The sequence below is a fragment of the Chelonus insularis genome, unplaced genomic scaffold, assembly GCF_013357705.1.
Source record: "Chelonus insularis isolate UGA/USDA-ARS -01 unplaced genomic scaffold, ASM1335770v1 contig_50_pilon, whole genome shotgun sequence".
NCBI lineage: Eukaryota > Metazoa > Arthropoda > Insecta > Hymenoptera > Braconidae > Chelonus > Chelonus insularis.
The window spans coordinates 713,718-731,620 of NW_023276619.1; the positions used below are offsets into that span (position 1 = coordinate 713,718).

General features: G+C 29.5%; 1 protein-coding gene across 2 annotated transcripts in view; it reads left to right on the forward strand.

The window, feature by feature from the left end:
- Positions 1 to 718: 718 nt before the first annotated feature.
- The window catches only part of LOC118070045 (ETS domain-containing transcription factor ets-5-like), a 57,338-nt gene continuing 40,153 nt past the window's right edge, over positions 719 to 17,903 (forward strand). For both annotated transcript variants that reach the window (XM_035088460.1, XM_035088461.1), the window contains exons 1-2: positions 719 to 974; positions 1,643 to 1,882. In XM_035088460.1, the coding sequence (XP_034944351.1) occupies positions 896 to 974; positions 1,643 to 1,882 (319 nt within the window). In that variant the 5' untranslated portion in view covers positions 719 to 895. The remainder of the gene's footprint in view (positions 975 to 1,642; positions 1,883 to 17,903) is intronic.

The window sequence follows — 17,903 nt, forward strand, 5'->3', positions numbered from 1 at the left end:
CAATTCTATCTATCCGTGAGTCAAAAAATTCGCTATTATATTTACTGATTTTACAGTTAGTGTTATTATTTCTACTATTTCGATTTTAGAGAACAGTTAATCATTATCAATTTTTCTAGAAAAATATTCAATGGTTGTTCACTAACTTTAATGTTTGACAAGAATTATTATTTATTATTAGAGCTATTTCAATTATTGGATTAGTAATCGTACACTTGATTAACTATGAAAACAAAATTTACATCCAACATCGGATGAGTGTATGGATGGTTCAACCAGTTAGAACCATTGATTCATGTCTTTCATTCACTCTTTTATTTTGTTACTACTACACAATTAACGACACACGCATCTTTCCTTTCTTCACCTTCTTTTGATCTTCAATATCATCATGTGGGGTATCCGTTGCTTTTTGGTTCTAGTCTCTTTTATTTGCAATGAGCACCTCAAAGTCTCCACCTAAACATTTTTGCTAAAAAATTCATTAGAAAAATGCTGACTTGTCATAAACACTCTAGTACACTTTTTTTTAAATTTTAATAATTTTTTCGTATCAGTATTGAGACAATTTAGTTGCTGTATGTTAAAGAGAATTAAAAAATAAAAGATTAAATTACTAAGAACTCATCGAGTCACTGATTTCTTATGTCTGTGAATCATCGCTTACTTTCAAACATGTTTTACGTAGTATCTGGATTCAGTGTTCTTTCCTCTCCATTTGAGGATCATCGACAGATACTGTGTTCACCAAAAAATGCATGAAAATAATCAATTTTCACCGATTTTTTGGACGTTGTTAAATCTTCAGCCTCAAAACGGATACTCAAAAATTAATTTTTTTCAAGTGTAGTTAAATTATATTTAAGATGCAATGAAATTTCACTGTTTTTAAATAATGGAAGTTTTCACAGAAATACATGAATATCATCATAATGAAGATCTGGATACAAATACACAAGTCATGGTGCCATCAAGTAAGGCAACTTGTATTATTTTTTACTTGCTTGACTCGAGTAGAATTGAAATATAATTTTGTAAATCATTTTCTGAGTACTCATTTTATGTTTTGCAACAGTTTCGATTGGTAATAAAAACAGCTATATGAAAGAGTACTTTAACCTTAGTTATACACGATTATCTTATAAACTGCGGGATATATTAAAAAATATTTTAAACAGAAATCAATTGTCATCAAATTGTTTACAAAAAAAGTTTTCACACTGTGACCCCTAATCTACATAGTTTAGCTGTAAAATGACAATAACAATTGGAAATTTGATTTTGAACATTCGTTCTCTTTTACTGTCAATTTAATACTAAACTATTTAGAACATGGAAAAAAAAATTTAAAGGTCTTTTAACTTTGCATAAAAAATTTTAATGACTTTTAGCAATGAAATTACAATAATTGTAAAAAAAAAATATATTAAAAATTAATTTTTCGCAATAATCAATAATTTTCCATACTTAATGTCATTTTTCAGCTCAACTATAAGAGATAAAGGATTAAAGGATTGAATGACCTTTTTTGTAGAAAATTCGAAGATCTTCAACTTTTGTTCCAAGCTTTTTTTGTAACTTTAACATCACACTCACGTCACAACTTATCATTATTAAGAATATCAATAATCTGTTTTCCCAGATCCTTCAGAATGGAATGCTCACCATATCGCTTCGTGGGTGACTTGGTGTTCAAAAACATTTGCTATTGACCCCTTGCCATTACCAGATCAATTACCATTAAATGGAAAGGAGCTTTTAGAAGTTTCGTCAAAAGAATGGCAAAAAATCCCTGGAGGAAAATATCTTGCTCGACACTTGGGATATCTTAAACTTCACGCAACTGGTGTATATAGTCCAGATCTTTTACAAGAAGATGAAAGTAAGTTTATTCGATTTTTATAAGAGATACGAAGAAAACTTCAAAATCATTTAATTTTACATAAAAACGGTCCTTTAGCTTTATTCTTTATCTCGTATAGATTAGCTGCAAAATAGCGATAAAAATAGATTTTTTCTCATTTTACTGTCTTTATTGTCATTTTGTAATCACTTTGATGATTTGAAAACCTATATTTTTTGTTTTGAGGCGTTTTTATATCTCTCATACTTCAGCTACAAAATAAGAATTTCGATAATGAAGTGTTAAAAAGTGGTTCACTATTTTAAGAATGTTTGAAAAAAATCTGAAATAAAAATATTGATTCATCTAAAAAAGCAAAAATCGCGAGATAAATTCAATGTCTGTATAGAAAATTTATAACAATCCTAGAATCACTGAAAAGATTATTTAGCCTTTTAAACTTATCTTTCCGCTCTGAAGATATTTTCACCCTTAAAGTGTTACTTTCAATCTAAAATTTTATGAACGCACTTTATCGCTGACGAGCAGGTTAAAACAATGCTGGTTATGGAAATGGAAAAAAACTTGAATATCAAGAAATTGAAATATATAATACGTTATACATTACATTTATATTTTGGAATGCGTTGCAGTGTGACTCATGATTAAGTTATGCCCTACAATGTCTCGAAGGGCCTAATCTATTTCCTGAAAGAGAAAGGTATTTACACGATTGAAGTGAGCTGAAGTGCAATGTTAGCGTTAAAATAAAGATAGGCTCAAATCTTTCTTGAAAGTATGGATGAATTTCTCTTATATACAGTCAACTTAAAAATGTATTATAATTGTTCATGATTTAATTAATACATAATTACTGGAGCTACATTAATATTTAAATTAGTAGAATAATGGACAATCAATTATAATACATATAAAATTGTGAAATCTAAAACTTTTATTGAAAATTTTTTTTGTATTTCTCACTGATTTTAAGAAAATAATAATAAAATATGTCACTATTCTACAGTTTTCTGTAATGTTTCTTTTTATATTAATTATTTATAACATAATATTTGATATAACTATTATTAAAAACATAATGAAAAACTGGATGAATAAATGTTTTAATGTCAATAAAACATGGAATAAATTTAATTTCTCTTAAACTACCAAGAGATTTAAGTTAAACTCATGGTGAAAAATTTATCCTTGAATAATATTATATAAGCCATGATGTGTATATGGTTTACGTAGTATAAGGATATTGAGACCGTTTATTAAACGAATCGGACTGTTATCTTGGCGACAGTCTTCATGAATAAACCATCAAATGTTTAGGGGTAAGAGACAGAATTCTATTACCCAAGTAACATGACTTAAGTATAAACTAGACAGAAGAAGATGCGTTGGGCGAAGTAATGTATGATAACTCCTCTCATTTCTGCATTTATTATATTCGATTACAGCCATTCTTAGTATCTTAGAGCACCTTAAGCTCACTGCGGGATGCAGTAATATTATTTCCCTCGAACATCCATTACCACCTCCCCAGGAACCAAATTTAATGAAAAAATTGGTCATTATATTTGCATTGATATGAATTTCCTGGCGTCGCAGATAAGTAAATATGATAGTTGTTATAATCAAATAGCATGTTGCAAGAATGACTTTTCCCACGAGAGTAAAAAGTTGACCTTTCCTATTAATATATATGCCACCCAGCAGTAAATAGACATCTTCATTTAGAGATATTTGAAAAACTACTGAAGGATATGTAAGAAACATCTTATGCGCAGTTTTGAGATACCTATAAGATATCTAAAGAATGATAGAAAAAAAGAGAGTCAAATAGAAAAATATCAAAGAAAAATGATATGAGTTTTATTCGATTACATAATGAGCATATTACTTTTACTCATTCTTTTTCCGTCTTTGTTTTTCAAAAGATTTGGAGGCACAACAATTCCAGTTTTTTGTAAAAATCTTGTGAACTGTAAAAAATATGAAAAAGAGTTTGGAATGAAAAAGGCCTTTGAATTTCTAGCCGTGAAGTAGTAATAAAGGAAAAAAAGTGATTAGTTTTAAATTCTTCAAATTTTTCTATTTTTATGGTTACATTGCAGCCGAACTATACAAGATGGTAAACAAAATTTAGGAACCTTTTTTATTTAAAATTAAATCATCATCGATTTTATATTTAAATTTTGTTCTGTATCTCTCTTAGTTTAGCAGCAAAATCACGATAAAAATTAAAGACGGATTTTTCGTTGACTTTTAAAATTTTTGTATCTTTATCATCATTTTGCAACTAAACTGTAGGAGATAGAAAATAAAATTTTATGATATTTTTTGTTTAGAATTTGATGTTTTTCAATTTGCATTTGAATCTTTTTCTATATCCATTATAGTTTTCGAATGAATAACAAAAAGTTGATCTTGGTTTAGTTTACGTAATGTTTTATTAATTTCTTGATATTAACTTTTTCCGTCTTTGTGGTTTGTGTCACCAATCACCTCTTTCGGAATTTTTAAATTAAAATCTATGCTATAGCATGTAATTGCGACTATATATAGCGACAATCTGTTGAATTACACTAAAATACAAATGATGAAAGATAAATTAAACCAAAATATAATTAGTATATTCTACTAAAACATAAATGATCAAAATATTCTTAATGTACAAGCATGACTGAAAGAGTTAAAGCACCATTCTTAATATTAAATATGATTCTAAATATTAATCGTTCTCTTGAAAATTATACTTCTATAAACTAAAAGTAATCTATAGGTATTTCTTTTAATTAATTGATTTTTATTTTACCAAATTCCTTTCGAGCCCCCAAATTTCATGCCAGATTAAAAAGAATGATTTTCTTCTTGGTATGAGATAATATAGAAGTTTAGATAGAGAAATCGTTAGAAAGATACTATATGAGATGTTATCTTAAGTTTTGTGGTAACCTCGTCGAGAAGCTCTACGACTGTAGAGGGGATAAAATAAGGGATGAAATGATTCGCGAGACCAAAGGTCGTTCAGATTCTTAGTATCCATCAAACTACATGTTTCATCTGATACAATTTTTTATATGATTAACTCTTATCTTAAAAAATGTTCTTTCTTTTCAAATTAAAGTTTGTATACAATTACCAAAAGTATTGTAAGTCAATTCACTTTGAAAAAATTTACTATTTGTGATCAAACGAAAGCTACTCCAAGATCATTTATAACAAGCCGTTTTTGTTTGTTGGGGCTCTTGATTAAAAATTAAACTCGCTAAACAATGATTCTGTGTATTATTAAGAGTAAAAAAAAATGACTGTGGTGCTTTTAAATATGATTATCAAGTGCTTGAGATTGAAAATTTTTTGAATTGCAAAATTTTTATCATCGGAGTTCTTATTAACGTTATGTGGAGGACCCATATGTATTCGTTACATGTTCAACAAGACAGAATTCATCCAACAATTTTTTACAACGGTGAGCGTTACGACTGAAAGTTGATTATCAGTGCTAAATAAATGATGAAATTTTGAACATTTTCATCTTCATTTTGTAACTGAACTATGTGGGATACAGAAAAGAAGTTAACTTATAAGTTAAAGATCATTTAATTTTACATAAAGAAGGTCCTTGATAGTCCAAGAGCAGTGTGAATTCCTTATTAATTAATTTTAAGACAATTGAAAAAATTTTTTTATGGTGATTTACTGTAGAGATTAACGAAAAGAGTATTTGTGCCAAATGTCATTATTTAAAAATGATTTTTACTTTTGTTTAACAACAAGTGAAATTTCGCAAAGTGCATTTTTTGACTTTTCACAGCTTACGCAGCAAGAACCTTTAATTTTTTCGAAAAAAAAGAGCTACCTTTTTGGTAAGAATCGAATTCTCTACAAAAAAAAGTCGACAAGAGCATATATTTATTTGTTATAGGTAAAAAGGTGCAGCGCTCTAAACGCACACATCACGACTAATTAGTAATATCAGAAGATTATTAATTGTAATGACTCTTTTATATCAAAAAAGCAGGAAATTAAAAAAATATGCATACAGCTAGACTTAAACGCAGAAGACGATTCTGAACATTCCATAATTTTTTGAAATTATTAAAAGGATAATAAATATTTTTTCAATTAATTAATTGGAAGACGCTCAACGGCACATTTCACCAGAACGCCAAAAATGGTTAGTCTTGATGTGCGCGTTTAGAGCGCTGCACCTTTTTACCTATAACAAATAAATATATGCTCTTGTCGACTTTTTTTTGTAGAGAATTCGATTCTTACAAAAAAGGTAGCTCTTTTTTTTCGAAAAAATTAAAGGTTCTTGCTGCGTAAGCTGTGAAAAGTCAAAAAATGCACTTTGCGAAATTTCACTTGTTGTTAAACAAAAGTAAAAATCATTTTTAAATAATGACATTTGGCACAAATACTCTTTTCGTTAATCTCTACAGTAAATCTTTTGAAATTAATGCATACTAGCGGAGGAGTTCTTTATACTACTCTTGGTTATAAGTATTCATCTCTACCTTGTATAGTTTAGCTGCAAAACAACAATAAAAATAAAAGAAACGGTCTGAGCATACTGTGTCAATACTAACACGACAAACTTTCCATTGGTAATTTTTCATGGCAAATTCAAATTGTTATCAACAATGCGTAATAGTCGGAAGTCATATCTTATCGTCAATGATATTATTTTGTTGAAAGCATTCAAATTTCTGTGATATACGCATTAGTGAATCGATAAATAAAATTTTGAATTGTTTATAACACATTCATATTGTTATAAATAATGTGTAATTGTTGACAGTCTTATTTGGTTGTGCGCAATAATGTCTAGTCAATATCAACTTAATTTCCAAATAAAATTTTTAGTTTTTGGCTCAAAAGTATTTTACATTGCTAATCTTTTCATTATTTTATTATTTATTGTGATATAGGAAAAAAACAGCTCAACCAAATTTGCTTTGATTCCTCTCAGATCTTTTTTGTAATAATATTTTTCAAATTAATTTTGGTTCAAGTTTATATCTCGGTCCGTTCTTAAGATATCGAAAACGGAAGAAATGCTGACGTCCGTACATACATGCATCCATACATACGTATATACGTACACACACTCATCATATTGAAAATATGTCAGTATGTTTGCAAATATCTTGAAATGTGGAGATTTGATGAAAATACAAATTTTATCAATTGACCCAATTACAATAACTTCCTAATGGGAAGTAGAAAATGCTAAAAGTGACTTTTTTCATCTTTTAAAGTCTTTTTTATCATTTTTTTTTTCTAAATTATTAGAGATAGAGATCAAAATAGAGTAACCTTTTGATGACAAATTCAAAAATTTACAATTTTTCAATAACTTTTTTTTTCATTTTTCATACTTTATCTACAAAATCAAAAATAAGTTTGTTACTAAAGTTTTTAATACTGCAAATCTGAAAAAGTTTGAGTGTTTAGTAGTAGAACGTTTGGAAAACTATAATCACCGATTTTATCGTTACTACAGTATTTTAATCTACTGATTTTATCAGTTTTTTAATCGATTGATAATGCCGATAAAATTTTGTGGTAATTAACAAAAATGGCTGCCACGGTCAATGATTTTTTTAACTTTTTGAGATCAAATATTTCAAAAATAAAATTCAAAATGAAGACAGTGTGGTAAATTGAATGTCTCTGAAAGGAAAAACTTATTTTCCGTCAAGTAAGCCTGATTTTCGTTTCATTTAAGAGATATTACAGAAAATACACGGATTCATCGGACAAATTAATTTTAAAATTAAAAAAATGTGGAACGGTTGGCTTTTTTGCCCAGAAATAGGTTCATTAAATTCAGTGTCCTCTTCTCTATAAAGTGAGCCTGATCTCGAATTGTGCCACGAGATTTTTTAATAACCCGGTTATTTGCTGCACATTGACTGGACTATACACATAATCGGTCGCCAAAAAAGCAGTCTATATACATGTCGGAAAAGGAGAATTCGACCACCCAGTTTATAATAAATTTATCGTTCTTCTTCGAAATACCGGAATTTAATGGCGAGATAAGACGACGACAAAGTACTGCTACTACTACCACGATTTTCTCTTTCAATAGATAGGTATATTAAACAGTATACGTCTTTATTTGGAATTACATTCACAAATCTAGTGAACACATCAGGTGGTACTTAACAAAAGTTTCCAAGAGTCCTGCTGATTTTCTCACTCCTTGTGTGGCGCTAACTTCTTTTACTTCATACATGCCGAATTTCCACTAAATTATGTGTTTATTTATATAATAAGTGCTGGATCACAATTACTCAACTACTGCCAAGATTTGAATGCCATAAAATTAACATACTCTTGTCATTTCGCCAATTTTTATAACAAAGGTTGTTGTATAAAGAAGAGTCATTGAAAATTAGTTCTTTGTAATTTTCTCGACAACTATTGCAGTCAAAGAAGAGTATTAAACAGAAATCAAAGGTCTTGAAATTCGACATACAAAAGTTTTCTTAGATTTTTACATCTACCCTGCAAGTCTCGATTGCTAGCCATGCTCTTTTGACACATCTAAGAGTGCTCAAAACCCATTTGATTAACATTATAGTTATTTCTATCACACATGGAAACGCGTAAGAAATTACGACAATGCTAACTAAATGAACGACGGCATTTTGAACATACTTAGATGTATAAAAACAACACGTGTTTAAAAATCGAGATTTGCAGTGCATACCCAATTGCATTAATCCCTGGTCCATACCTTAAGAATCAGACCGATACCCTCCGAGTAATTTCCGACTGAGAGTTTTTTTTTTTTATAAAGTTTCATATTTACATTTTTTCTTCAATATTCCATGACTAAAGTCTTAGACAGAGCAATTTTAAATAAAAATTAATATGCCCACTTTGAATAACTTTATTGTTGGACTAATAAACTGTTGAATTTTTACTAAAGAAGTTGAACATAAAAGGGAAGATTAAATTGATAAGTTATTGTGTACTTCTAAAGAGCATTGACTTTTTGTTTTAATTTAAAAATGTAAAAATGTATGATCCTATAATTAAAAAATTCAAAAAAAGTGTTTGTGGCATTGAATTGACTTTAATTATTTTCAAGATAAATTAATAATTAATTATTTTTATTATCATTTTTTTCAATTATCAATTATTTTTTAAGATTGAATTAATAAATGTGTTTTTTTGTTTATAAAAATTTAACAGTTTTTGGCATATTGTAAATTACATATCTCGCAAACAACGCATTGGTAATCGAGACATGATGCGAAGAATAATTCGCGTTTATTCACTGTTTTAAACAATTTTTTAATTATAGGATCATACATTTTTCAATTTTCAATAAAGGGAAATTTCCCTTTATATTCAACTTCTTCAGTAAAAATTCAACAAAATCGATCAATGTTCAATAGACTTTTCAATTAGGCATGACTGGAATATTGGCACATCCGTTTAGGCTCAGAATTATGAAATAATTTATTAATTTAATCTTCCCTCTTATATTCAGCTTCTTTAGTAAAAATTCAACGGTTTATCCGTCCAACAATAAAGTTATTTATTATTAGGGTGTACCTATTATAGTTCAGCTATAAAATAATAACAAACACCAAGAAAAGAGTGTTCCTTCTGTGTTTTTTTTTTTGCTTATAACAATGAAAGGTCTTTCAATTTTACATAAAAAATATCGTTAGACTTTACTCTTATCTAGAGTAGCAGGAGATACAGACTACTCTATACATGAAAAATTTTGTGTGACGTCATCAATGCGTCTTTCTACGCAAACATCTTTATAATTGCTACATATTATGTTTTCATATTTAATAGGCAGTTATCTTAAACCATGAGCTTCCAATTGAACGTTAAACGAGAATTTTTCGTTAATTATTGACAGAGTTATAAATGAGCCACGCCCCTAACAGTGATATTTCACTTTACTATCGAGCGCTCTATCATGTGTTCTCTCTTACTCAATGTATCTTTTGTCACTTACTTTCACGTTGGGGTCCCTACAGTGCTCTCTTTCGTGCCTTACGTATTGTTATTACTCTCTTTTACGTTAACCTTGTAATGTTTTCTTCTCTCTTGCCTAACCAAGAAACATCCATCTTCACAATAATTAAGAATGTTTCACGCGTGTTACATCTCGATTTAAATGAACTTTTTTTAGGAATTATTAATATAAAAATGTCAACAATTGCATGAGGAAATAATTCTTTGTGAAATAGTCATAACAAAATAATACTGCTATAAATAGTAGGAAGTGTTTTTTGCGTGGTACATACCGATTTTAATGGATTTTATTAGGAATCATGAATGAAATAATATTTTAGATGATTGAATGCGAAAACAATTAATTTTCGAATAGATATAACAAAAGAGCATTATTATAAACTAGCTGTTACCTGCCCACTTCACTAGGCTTATGATAAAATTTTATAGTGGAACCTGGATGTTAATAAATTGCTCAATTTGTTGTTAACGATAAACTTAAATCTATAAGTATAATGTAGTGGTTATGGTATGGATTAAACCGATATCCAATTGCTTCACTAGATGTACATTTGATAAATTGTGTGAATAAGTAAGCTTTGTATTCTACTAAGTCAGTGAATTGTGGCCAATTTTACTGCACAACCGACATTCAAGTTCTTAAGGCAATTTCTAAATAATTGTATACCTAATTTTACTCCAATTTTCCTGATTTCTGGCACAAACTACTATCGAGTTCAAAAGTATAGTCCTCTGACTTGAAAGGGTGTAGGTAGGACAAAAAAAAGGATAGTGTAAAAAAAAAATTTTGACTTGTGGGAAATACAATTCTACACATCCAACTTTGATTGTTAATAACAATTGAAGGAGTCAATGAGAGCGTCAACCGAGAGCAAAAAGCCCATTTTACATCATTTTTTGCTCTTCTAAAATTTATAACTTCTTTATTTATAGGGATTAAGGGATAAAAATTGGCAGAGGTATATACAAATGCATAATCTTTCATTGGATATCATTTGAAACATTAATTGAAAGTGACAAAGTTAGTGGGCAATTATGAGAGCGTCAACTGAGAGCAAAAGGCCCATTTTACATCATTTTTTGCAATTCTAAAATTCATAACTTTTTTATTTATAAAAATTGACAAAGTTATGAAAAAATATACAGTCTTTTATTAGATACCATTAAAAATGTCAATTTCCAATAACAAAGTGAGTGGGCAATTATGAGAGCAAAAGGCTTTTTTAACATCATTTTTCAAGTTGTAAAATTATAACTTCTTTATTTATGAAAATTAAAAAATCAAAATTGGCAGAGTTATATTTAAATACATAATCTTTTATTGGATACCATTAAAAATGTTTAAGAACAGTAACACATTCAGTTCCAATGTAAATTTTCATCCTCAGTCCTTAACACTGTCTTCACTCTCACTGTCGGTGTCTGATTCACGGTTGATCATGAATTCGTTGCTGCTAACCCCGATTCACGCTTTCGGGCCTTATCTTCTTCTTTTTCAACGTGCTCAACACATTTTGGCCATAACGTTTCTGGCACATTCATCATGGCTTCCTCACAAAGTTTGTGCACGTCATTGATTTTAAATGTTTTGTTTTTTTTAGCCACGTGGTTTTTTACATATGCCCATACAAGTTCTATGGCATTGTATTCGCAATGTGCCACTGGTAACCACAACAGTTTCACTTCGCCGTTACGAAGTGATTGCGCAATTTGGTCCAACTTGTACATTCGTTGGGAAAAATGTTGACCCGACAGTTCAAGCAGCTCATTTTTCGAGAGATCTCCAAAATTCTCTGTATCTTCGGGAATGGCCACATTGCGTTTTTTGAGCCATTTTACGATATCACCTTTTCGCCATGCTGTTATTGGGCTACGATAATCCGGGTGAAGCATCGTGTGATAGGCGGCTTGATCGAGCACTATCACAGATTTTGGTGGAAGTTTTTCCAAAACTGATATAAACCACTCTTCGAAATGATGTGCATTCATCTCATCGTGGTAGTCCGCTGATCCTGTTTTTCCAATGAAACATTTCCCGATATGGAGGATTATCACGCGTTTGTCGGATTCAGAAGGCGTGACAAATCCTCCACGTTGGCCATCGATTTCTTGCACCCGCTCTCTGTAGATGTCAAAATTATCTTTTTCAATATTGGACCCAAGGTTCTCGACCCATCCGTATTTCCGAGAATGATTAGCTCCACACCATGTTTCATCTGTGTAGAAAATTTTGTGATCATTTTCACGGAAAAATTTTATTTTCCGCAAAAATTCATCTCGCTGAGCTAAAATTTGCGAGCTTTCCATCCACACTGGTTTTTTTGACAGTTTCACGTAGCTGAAATTCAATTTTTTCATCCACCTTTGAGCGTGGATAAAGTGAATTCCGGCAAATTTGGAACATCGTTGAAAAGAATTTCGTACAATGCGGCTGCTGTAGGAAATTTCTTCCTTACGTAAAAATCGTGAATTTTACGACGCACTAGTCCCTGCATAAATTCATCGAAAACGATTGGTGGTCTCCCAGTTTTCTTTGCAACGCTGACAGTACCGTTTCTTCGGAATTCACTATAAATTCATGTGACACTGTGCTCAGAAATATTAAGACATTCTGCTGTTCGTTGAACAACCCTGGTGACATCAGATGGACTCTTGTTCTCTGTCAAAATAAAACCTCGCGTCTACAATGAACTGCTTTTCACGAGTAAAAAAGTATAAATAAAAAAGTTATAAATTTTAGAAGAGCAAAAAATGATGTTAAAGAAGCCTTTTTCTCTCGGTTGACGCTCTCATAATTGCCCACTGACTTTGATACGCTCAATTAATATTTTTTTCATGGTTTCATATGAAAGATTATGAATTTGTCTATACGCCTACCAATTTTTATTCCTTAATTTTTACAAATAAAAAAGTTATAAATTTTTGAAATTAAAAGAATGATGTAAAATGGGCCTTTTGCTCTCGGTTGACGCTCTTATAATTGCCTACTGATTTTGTTATGCTTAATTAATATTTTTAATGATATCTAATAAAAGATCATATATTTTTTCATAACTCTGCCGTTTTTAATTTTTTAATTTTCTTAAATAAGAAAGTTATAAATTTTAGAAGTGCAAGAAATGATGTTATGTTTAAAAATGCTATTTTAAAAAGAATTAAGAAAAAAACTTACTTAATATTTATAATATAAAGTCAATATTGTTATTGAGAATGCAGGAAATTTTTATTGTCATGATTCTGTAATTAACAAACAAAAAGTTCCCTTGTTTTTCATACTAAAATAAGTTTTTTTTGTTAACAATATGGTTGTTCATCTGATCTTATGCACACACTTGAGAAGAAAAGGTTTATGACTGTCCGGTAGTAATCCTTATCGACGTCATAAACACTTGCTATAAATTTTTAAATTGTTGTATTTTTGCAAATTTTCTTTCTTTATACTTTGCATATATATCTTGTTATTCATTGTCTTATTATGAATAAAACAAATCTTGTGTCGTTCTTCTATCTTTATTTTTAGCTGAGATACTGCTAATCACTTCTCTATTAATTATCTCAATTATTTATTATTATTTTTTTAATTTTTCCGGGCTTATCTTTTCCCCAAACGTCTGAAGTGTTTAGAAAAAAATCGGCAACATTCTATCTTGACTCCTTCAATTGTTATGAACAATCAAAGTTGAAGGTTTAAAAAACTTGCCCAAAAATCATCATTTTTTTCTCTTTTAACTCCTATAACTTGTGGAATAAATTTTTTAGCGCTACGAAATTTGGACACGATGTGTAGAATTGTATTTCCCATAAGTCAAAATTTTTTTTTTACACTATCTTTTTTTTGTCCTACCTACACCCTTTCAAGTCAGAGGACTTTACTTTTGAACTCGATAGTAGTTTGTGCTAGAAATCAGGGAAATTGGAGTAAAATTAGGTATACAATTATTTAGAAATTGCCTTAAGAACTTGAATGTCGGTTGTGCAGTAATTCTTTAATTTCTCAAAATAAAACCATCTCATTAAGATTATTATTATTATTAATTAAAATTCTTATCTCTTTAATAAAATTTCTCAACATGCCCTGCATCTTCAAAGCAATAAGATCTTCTCCGGACACTATATCTTCCTTTCGGTAATTCGTAAATTTTTCTCTCCCTGATGTATTCGCCTTCTTCCAATTTGTTGTAACTAGTTTACAACTATTACAATCACGTATTAAATGCGAGATGAACCACTTCTAGCGCCGCATGGTAAATATAAGATGAGGACAACAGATACTAAAAGATGAAAGCTTATTTAAATGATCGATTCAAATAAAGAATCGAAGATATGACGTTTCATTTGTGATAGTCTTACAAGGAAACCTCGCGAGGTGGTAACCGTTGATTTAATTGAGATTTCTATATAATAATCTACGTCAGAAATGATGAATCATGTATTTTTTCTTTTCGGTGGACAAACGTTTTGGAGGGACGAAAATCACCCCCAAAGTTGACACCCTATAAAAGTGATTTTTAATTTTCATATATTTCCAATCGAAATTTTCCAAAATCTTTATTCACATATTTGTGAAACTTGCGGATACACTTCAATTTTTGTATTAAAAAAAACAGAAAATCTGTTACTTGAAAACTTTCAATTATTTTCTAATGGGACCAATTTCAATCGGAAGAGCATAAAAAATTACGAGAAACGCGTCTTTGCAATTTTCGAAATAACATCATAATCGATGAAAAACATATTCCCTTTTTGCCCAGAGTTGTATCAAAATGAAGAAGATGAATAATTCATTTATTGTACGTATTACATACATGATAATCATTGTAGAAATGTTCAAGACACAATGATTTTTTACACCATGCACAACGGATGATTGTAGTATTTTTACATCCTAGAATTTCACAATGACACTTACAGTTATCTCCAAATGCAAAATCGACTGGATTTGCAAATTTATCTGGTTAAAAAAATTTATAACTACTTTTAAACCATTATTAACAAATAAGATTTTTGTATCCCGAAGACGAGAGTTGATTGTGAGTCAGTGATTGCAATTTAATAATATAATTTCTCAAGTGTAAATTTAAATCATCTCCTCGTGATAAGACACTGTCTCAAAAATGTCTTACAAAGTTTTTCTATATTCTACACCCAAAAACATCTAATGGTTGAATTTGTCCAGTAGCCCCTTTAGGAATAATCATTATCTCAATTTCTTTATCCGGTGGTTTGGCAGACGTGACAGCTTTAGTACAATGTCCAGTCCACGAATCAATCAAAATTAAACTTTTTTTCTTGACATTCGGAAAAGATACATCCTTTAACCAGATAATACAGTGTTTTAAAAAAAATTAGTATATAAACTACCAGAAAATAGCATATAATACAATATTTGAATTAAATTTTTTAACACAAGAAAAAAGGAAGTAGGGAGTTGTTCATCAGCTCATATAGTCAGTTGCATAATATAACTGTGAGTTATCGAAGAAACTGATTGAACTGTGGACTCTATTACTTTCCCTGTTTCTGAATTTAAAGTCCTTCATAAATATACTTCTAATTAAAAGCTACTTTGATCTGGATTATATATGTTGTCTAAACCATATGATTGAATTTTCGATTTTACATCGTTAACGAACACTTCTGATGTTTGTTTTGATATTTTACGATCTTTGATCATTTCTGATAATATGAATTTGTTAATTTTACAAGAAACAATACGATGAGTATTGCATTCAATGATATTTGTTAAAAGTGACTCTTCAATTATATTTCCGCATATTGTTAAAAGTAACCGAATAACGTTAGAAAGTTACAGTCATTCTCAACTATTGAGTGTTACACAATTTTTTTAATAAAAGAAAATGATATTTTTATTTCAAGCACACGATTTTATACACATACAAAATAATGACTATTAACTAAAATTAAAATTAATACAAGATGCGAAAATATCCATTCACTACAGTATTGAAGATGAATGCAAAAAAATAATGTTACAATTTTGTAAATGATTAAAATATGTCTATGTTGTTTTTAACGTATAAGGTCGTTTTGAAAAATTTCGATTAGAAATATATGAAAATTAAAAATCACTTTTATAGGGTGTCAACTTTGGGGGTGATTTTTACCCCTCCAAAACGTTTGTCCACCGAAGAGAAAAAATACATGATTCATCATTTCCGACGTAGATTATTATAGAGAAACCTCAATTAAATCAACGGTGACCACCTTGTTAGTCACAAATTACAAATATCAGTGCTCTGCAGTGATCTGGGTGCGACCCGAAAGGTCCACACGACCAACTTCCCAGTGGAAGAAATGAAAAAACAATTCGAATAGAACCCGTTTTCATTCTTTATGACAAATGGAATTGTTATAGACAAAATGAATGTGTTTTTATTCATTTGATATGGTTAGTTACTTCATTTCAGTAAAAGAAAAAATTGTGCGTTAGAAGAATTCGAATATACCTCATAGATCCTTTTTTTCATTATTTACAACAAATTTGATTGTTATACACGAAAAAAATATGTTTTTATTTATGTCATACGGTTGGTAACATTTTTTTTAGTAAAAGAAAAAATTATGCGTTCAAAGTGCTTATATATATAGAAAGGGTCCCTATTTTTATTTTTTATAACAATTTAAAACTTATTATTTAAATATTACTATGATTAATAATCATTTGTTAGTAGCAATGTTCAATTGTTATGGACACAATTCCATATTATTGACAATTATTATTGACTATTATAGCGTCTTTAATGCTGTTTTCTCAGTCCTGACACGAGTTTAAAATTCTTTCATTGCTGATTTTGTTTTTGAAAATTTTTTTTTTCGATGAATTATTGTCACCATATTTTTATACAAGTATTTTAATCATTTAACATTCATATTTCTTTAAAGATGTTAAAATTTTGTCTAAAAAATGGTATAATTTATAAATTGAGAAATTCAGGTCATTTTCCATTTTTGCTAGTTTTCTGGTTCTGCAAAAAAAATGCCTCAACCGATCATGTTAAAAATCTAATCAGTTCGAAATTACATAATTACGCGTCGAATGCAATTGGTCCCACATCGATATCATTTTTTGTTCTCGAGATAATCGAGGCGAAAAATAATTCCGAACGCACATACGTACATACACACATACAGACGTCCACTGGAAAACGATCGTATTCGACTCTGGGGACCTTAAAACATGGAGATATGTCAAAATTCGGGATTCGCAAAATCGGACCCATTACTATAACTTCCCACTGGGAAGTTAATAAACAAACCAGTCCCAGGTTGCTATAAACAAATTCTGTCGTTTGTCAATACATCTATAGATACATGGAGAGAAAAATAGAGGGCGACCAACTGGAATTTTAGTAGTAGTTATAAGACAAGCGAGTAAAAATATGGACATTGGGCCTATACAGTAAAATTTACTTTACATTCTTTACACGTCAAGCCTATTTCAATCAGAAGTTAAGCATTAATATATTCCTTAATTTCTTTATTGTTACATCTGTTGGCGTGAATATAATAATAATACTGTAATATTGCATACATTTAAACTAGAGAGGACAGGTTGTGCGCTATTATAATATCAATAAAATTCATGTTTTATTGTAAAATATATTATTTCTTCAACATGTTTAGGTTCAAATTGAATGCTTCTTTGCAATTATAAATGTTTCCAACTTTTTATGGCAATTATTATTATACTGTTACATCCATTACTCCAGAACGTTGAAGGCCTTAGTAGATAAGGGTAAGGATAAGAATTACAGTTCTATTCAGTGTTTACTCGGTAGCACTATAAAATTGTAGGAGTTACTCATAAATATTATAATTCTTAAAAGAAATAGTGTATTGTTGATTTTATTTGTTCAGATAATTTTTTTTTTTCGATTATAAATACAGAAAAATTCTTATAGAGCACAATAAAATTGTAGAAGCTACTCATAAATATAATAATTCTCTAAAGAAATCGTTTACCGTTAACTTTATTTATTGAGTATTGTACTTTGAAGTTTATTAGAAAAGA